Source organism: Suricata suricatta, chromosome 9 (assembly GCF_006229205.1).
Source record: "Suricata suricatta isolate VVHF042 chromosome 9, meerkat_22Aug2017_6uvM2_HiC, whole genome shotgun sequence".
NCBI classification, from domain to species: Eukaryota; Metazoa; Chordata; class Mammalia; order Carnivora; family Herpestidae; genus Suricata; species Suricata suricatta.
Window position 1 is genome coordinate 257,708 of NC_043708.1, and position 6,154 is coordinate 263,861.

Below are 6,154 nucleotides of genomic sequence, written 5' to 3' on the forward strand. Positions count from 1 at the left end.
ATCCCTGGTGCCCCTTCCTGCAGTGGTCATCACTGCCTCCACGCTGGTCCAGAGCCCCTCCCAGGGCCTCCAACCCCTCTCCCCCACTCTCCCCTCCCTGGGGATGGTGGCTCCCCAAGTTCCCTGCCCTGAGCCTCAGCTGCCCAGCCTCGGCCACATGGCCCCGCTGCACACCTCCTTTCCAGGCCTGGCTCTCTCCACCCACCCCAGGGGGGTCTTTGTCTCTGTTCTCACTGCCTAGCCCTCATGGCCATTTTTGGGCACTGTGGTGCCCCCTTCCACCTGGGCAAGTTCTCCAGCTGGTGCGGCCTCCGTGAACTATGGCCTCATGAAAAAGCCAAGCCCAGTCTGAGACCCACGAAGTTGGGGAGGTGGGCGGTGAGGCTGGAAGGAACAAGGCACCTGCTTCTCTTTCCCAGCCCCCCGTCAGGATCTGTAACTGTGCACGTGTGCGCTTGTTGCTTAAGGTGCAAGAATTATAGAGAATGCAGGGCCCGTGGCCGCAGCCAGAAGGAGCATGAGGGGGAGGGGGTGGCATCCCAGGGGGAGAGAAGCAGGTGTCCCAGCTGAAGTTTGGAGCCAGGAGCGACATCGCTTCTGAGAGGCCGAGGAAGAGGATGTGTCTGGGCTCCAGGGTGATGGTCTGAGCAACACGGCGTGCTCCGCCCTTTACGGAGATGAGGCAGGTCTGGGACTGGAGGGGCTGCAGTCTAGTTGAGGTTCATCCCCCCTGCCCAGGCTGAGCCCAGGTCTCCACCGTGGGGGGAGGGGCAGGGACAGAGCCAGGTGGGGTTCCAAGGAGGGTAGTGCAGCCCAGGCTCCAGAAAAGGAAATGCCCACCGTCCCTCTGAGGAAGTTAGCTAGGAGGGCAGCCAAGGGCCAGGAGGAGGAGGAGTTCAGGTACAGGACTTGGGGTGAACATGTTGAGGTGGTCTCCCCAAACGGGAACGGGGCGGTGGTGGAGGGGCGTCCCTCCCCCCCCCATAGGCCCCTTTCCTAATACCCTATCCTGAACCTCCTCATCTGGACAGTGAGGCTGTGTCATAAAATCTTCCAACACTGAATAAATTGACCAAAAAGACTCAACTACCCAGCTGGCTGTTCGGGGCAGCGAGTGTGAAACATCCATTGGGTCGTGTAAAGTGCCTGCCTCGGCCTCCATCCCAAATGCAGGCAGGGCTTTATCCTGAGCACCCACGCTGGGGGGGCGGATGCTGAGCTCCCTGAAAGGGGACAGAGGGGAGGCGCCGCTGGGGAGGGACGGGCAGGGTGCTCGCAGGGAAGGAGGGCCAGGCCATCAGATCCCGAGCTTCCCCAAGACCAGTATGGAAACGCCCCTCGCCCCCCACCGAGCCCAGTGACATTTAATAAGACCTCAGGAGACACCACCTGGCCTAGGCTGCCTTGCACACTGCGCTCCCCCCTTTCCAGACTGACACGCAGGGGACTGCATGCAGCGCCCTGCCCTACGGCAGCTCGGAGGAGGTGGACGGATCTCAGGTAAGTTGCAGAAAAGACCTATAAATTCATCCATTAGTTAGCAGTGCAAATAGACGTTCACAGGGATGGTGTGCGCAGCCACGTCCACACATCTGACTACAGAGAAACTGGAAGAGGGAGGGAGGGGGCGAGGGGCCAGTGCAAACCCCAGAGAGGACCCTCCTGAGGCCGCAGAAGACGACCCCCCAGGAGTGCCGCCCATCACGTGCAGTCGGTCCTCAGGAGCCCAAGTACTGGATGACAAAACAGCAGAACGGGAGCTCGAGTTCACAGCTGAGGAAACCCGTTTTCTCACAGTCCCTCCATTGCTGGAGTTGGAGGCAGCGAGAGGCAGAATGTCGGGTTACTGGCAGGTCAAAGGCTGGGGACAACCTGGGGGCAAGACAAAGCAACGAAGCCATTTCTTCCTTCGACTGTCACTTGTGGAGCACCTACTTGGGCCCCAGTGTAGGTGGGCAGGGGATTGGGGTAAGGAGACTCAGCCTCTGCCTCCAGGGGGCACACCGTCTATTGGGGGGGAAGGCAGGGATGACAATACTCCATGAGGTCACGTGCTCTGAAGAGAAAATGGCAAGGGTAGGGGCACAGTTGAGGGAGGTCAGGACCTTGGTGAAGGAGGGACCCTCATTCTGTGCAGGTGCAGCCCCCGCAGGGCCCACAGGACATGAGCTTCGCCTCTCGAGGGCTTGGAGTGCCCTTTGTCCTGGGACCCCTGGCGTGGTGAGGGTGAGAAGTTGCAGGCAAGGGCTCCAGCGGCAGAGATCTGGGGCCCCGGTGACAAGGGGCCTGCAGGCCACCCTCCAGAAATACTGACAGCGGGACGCCCACTGAGGCCTGTCGTGCCTGACCTCGGGCCCTGAAGGGTCAATAGAACTGTTTTTGGGAAAACGCAGATCACGACACAGCGGATCACGGACAGAGTGGGCACAGACAGAAAACCGGGCTGGCCCTCACTTCTGCAGTGACAGAGCATGAAGACCCAGTCCTGAGGGAAAACGAGTGTCACCCAAGACTGGAAGGGTCCCTGGGCAGCTCTGGTGTGAGTCTAAGGCCCTCAGGAAAACCTCTGTAAACCTGGGAGAACCCAAGAAATAAAGTTCTTCAAACACATAAACCCAGACCTTAAGTGCAGCCAATGAGGACAGAACCAAAACAAAGCCTGAGTGTCCGCATGGAGGTGGTGCCAGCAAGGGCTGATGGGGGACCAGCGAGTGTAAATCTGAGACCTCTGCCAGCCCCCAGTGGGTATAGACCTGGGCACCTGGGGGCAGTGAGCCTGGGTGGGTGTAGACCTGAGGCCCCCACGGGCCCCTGGCAGGACTATCAGGCAAGGTGGGCAGGAGCAGTGGCCCCTCTGCAGCGCCTGAAGCCGGACGTCACCCAGCACTGAGGGGGCCCACTGCCAAAGCCACATGACGCTATCTCTTGATTTTTGCAATTTCTAAAAATAACCTTAGGAGAAGCTTTTAGTCTTGGGGTGAAGACGCATTCATACAATTCAGCAATCATGTTTTCCCTTGAAATAAAAAAATTTTAATTTGGAGGAGGAGCTCTGTACTTTATTTCCATGTGCCCCCTCCTCCGTGCGTGGCCTCTAGGAACACCCGGATGACCTTCACCTAACAGCCGTGGCCTCATCTTGATGGAATCGTGGGCAAGACGTGGGTCACTGGACTCTTGCAGAGCCAACAACGTCCTTTTCTTCCGCAGGGGCAGTGCTGGGCAGCAGCTACCCACCGGCCCTCGGGAGGACACAGATGACATGTCCCAGGCACACGGCTGCCCTGGGGCGCTGCAAGGTCCCCACTTTCCACCTGGGGTGTCCGCGGCAGCATCTGCTCCCTGTCCCAGGCTGGCCTGCCCCGTGAGCACAGACAGGTGCTAGGACACCATGCGGCCAACGCGGGCAAGCCTGCGTGTGGGACACTGTCCCCGTGTCACCAGAGCACCCCGATGCCCCCCCAGGGGTGTCTCCAAAGGTCTTCTCAAAGTGTCCCCAGATGGCCCACCACCTGGGGGTTCCCCGTGAGTCCTGGGGGGTGCACTTTGCTCCTGGCCTGGCCAAAAGGAAGGGGAGGAGCAGTTAAGAGTAGATGTCCAGTGGGGAGCACTACGGTGTCCATCGGGGGGCCGGGGGGATGCCCTCACCAGAGGCATGCCATCCCGACTCCCCCTCCCTGCTGCTGCCTGCTGTCCGCTGGGTGGCCCCCTCCCTCGCGGGCACGCTCAGCGGGGGTGCTGTGGCCATCTGGGCCCGTCCTTCTTGGTCGCAGGGGGCAGTCCTGTGCTCTATGGGATTGAAGCAGCACCTCCAGTTCTACCCACTCAGTGCCAGTAGCCCCTGCAGGAGGCAGCGTGCCCCCCAAAAGATGTCCACATCTTCACCCCAAGCCTGCGCACGTGCCTGTCCATGTGCTCACCGGAATGTGCGAGTGCCAGGCTCCGCGGGGTGGGGGAGAGCTGGGACTGCCGCACCAGGGCCTCCGAGCAGCCGTAGGACTGGAGCCCATGAAGCCGGGAGCTGCAGACGCCCAGAGAAGGTGCGCGGCAGGGACAGAGGGACGCTAGGCTTCTGGCTTTGAAGGCAGAGGAAGGGGCCATGGGCCAAGGGCTGCAGGCACCTTCTAGAAGCTGCAAAAAGCCAGGACAGATTCTCTCTGAGAGCTTCTGAAAGGGAAAGCAGCCTGCCTGAGCCCTGGTCTTAGTTTGCCGAGACCTGCTTTGGCCTCTGCAGAACCTCAGTCCCTGGTCTGCCCGAGGACATGGTCTGCAGCCATCTGTCAGGGTGGCAGTAGGAACCAATGCTCCCAGTGACAGCAAAACGGTCTGCAGGTGGTGAATGACACCTGTCCTGGGCCCCGCTCTCCTGGGGAAGGCCCCCACCTGCCCCGCCCCCAGGCCCCTCTGCTCCGCTGCCCCTGTGGCAGGAGGTGCGGGTGCCCAGCTCCCAGCAGGGGAGAGGCGCTGACACCCTCTAGAAGGCACAGGGCTGGCTCTTCCTGCATCCTGGACCAACTGCCCGCTGACTGCATCATGGTGAGACTCCCCAGGCAAGACCAGACTGGTGGGTCAGCCCAGTGAACCCCTGGACCTCTAGTGACAACGTGCAGTCCTTTAAAGCCACTGGGTGACAAAGAACATCAAAGCGCGTGTCACTCTGTCCTAGCTGTTGACACTTTAGCTCTGACTCTGGACTGTGAACACTGGTGGGGGTGGGGGTCCCCTGCCCAGCATGGAGCCTGGCCCACAGCAGGCTCTGGCGCCTGACACCCGCCCCCACTACATCATCAGAGGTCCCTAGGGAAGAGGGGAGGGGATCACGATGTCCCCCAGGTCCTGCCTAGACCTCCCCCCCCACCCACCCCCAGTCCTCCGGACACCCCCCAGGGCATGTGAGGCAGCAGCGTCTTGGCAGGATGCTCTGGGAGGGAGGGAGGCCGGTGTGTGCAGGAGCCCAGGCCTGGGGTTGATCGCCTCATCTTGCCCAAGGCTCCCTCCCCCCAGCTGTCCCCACATGGAAGCCCCGTCGGCCCAAGAGTCCCTCACTGAGTCCAGGGGGGGTAGTGCCCGCCCTCCACTGCTGTCTGTCTGGTACCCCCAAGGTCTGGGAGACTGCGGTCACCTCTGTCCTTCCTGCCTTCTCCAGCTTGATCTCCCCAAATGTGGCTCTGACTCATCACCCCCAGCTCAGGACCCTCCCACCACTCAGCCCTCCAGAAGCGGACCCCACAGCCCACAGTGGGCCTAGGGCCACCTCTTCACAGCTACCCTGGGCCCTCTGCCCACCAAACACTGTGCGGAGGTGGGATGGCACCACCTCCTCCAGGAAGCCTCCCTCTGTGTTCAGCACCCCGTGTTCTGCTCCCCCAGAGTTATGTATGCCCCTTTAGGCCTCCAGGAGGACAGGGCCTAACATGAGACCTGGCGTCCCCAAGCTGGGTGGCACCAGTACCCAGCAGTTCATGCCATGAATGCCCCCCCTTCATGTCCCAACCCTCCTCCTCTGGAGTCACTCCCAGCTGCTGGACCCCAGGAAGGGTGGGCAGCCTCTCCAGGCAGCAGGGGGCTATCCTGGAAGGCCCCACTCTGTCCTGTCCCCCAGGCCCCTCCCAGAGGTGGCCTCCAGGGCCTCCGGCAGCCAGAGGGTCCCCGAGGGCCTGTTCTCTAATCCCAAGACTCATGAGCCACCGGTGGGGTGCGCAGAGGGCTCAGCCTCCCCCAGTGCCCCCAGGAAAGGCGCTGGAAGACAGACGCTGGCTTGAGTAGGCTCTTAGGAGGGAGGGGACCTCGAGGCCTGAGCCTTCAAAGTCACGGTCTGCCAGAAGGGTGCGCTCCGGGCCAGGAAGGCGTGGAAGGCGTTGGCGGACTCGGAGGACCTCGGAGGGCGGGGGAGGAGCACGTCCTTGTCCACGTCCTCCGACACCAGCTGGGCCACGAGCTTCGGGATGTCCTGAGGGCAACGGCGGGGTCAGGGGGCGGGGCGAGCCACGGAAAGGCGTCGCTGGGCAAGGGCCGTCTCTCTCGCATCCCGCCCCCGCCCCCCCCCGACACCCCTCCGCCCCCGCCTCTCCCGTCCCCGTCTCCCCCGCCCCGCCGCCGCCCCGCGTCTCCCCGGCCCCCGCACACCCTGGAGTGGGAGGGGGGCCCGGCGGTG

General features: G+C 62.4%; 1 protein-coding gene and 1 long non-coding RNA gene across 5 annotated transcripts in view; one reads left to right on the plus strand and one right to left on the minus strand.

The window, feature by feature from the left end:
* The first annotated feature begins 1,300 nt into the window (after positions 1-1,300).
* On the plus strand, positions 1,301-2,614 carry LOC115303029. The gene is made up of 2 exons (XR_003913777.1): positions 1,301-1,500; positions 2,138-2,614. It is a non-coding gene; the product is annotated as an uncharacterized LOC115303029 (long non-coding RNA).
* Positions 2,615-3,016: 402 nt separating this feature from the next.
* TEX22 (testis expressed 22) overlaps positions 3,017-6,154 on the minus strand; it is a 14,801-nt gene continuing 11,663 nt past the window's right edge. For 2 of the 4 annotated variants that reach the window (XM_029953084.1, XM_029953085.1), the window contains exons 3-4: positions 3,921-4,131; positions 3,017-3,557 (exon numbers count right to left, since the gene is read on the minus strand). In XM_029953084.1, coding sequence (XP_029808944.1) covers positions 3,382-3,557; positions 3,921-4,131 — 387 coding nt within the window. In that variant the 3' untranslated portion in view covers positions 3,017-3,381. Of the gene's footprint in view, positions 3,558-3,920; positions 4,132-5,753; positions 5,951-6,154 lie in introns of those variants that run through there. The other 2 variants (XM_029953086.1, XM_029953087.1) reach the window with 2 other exon arrangements.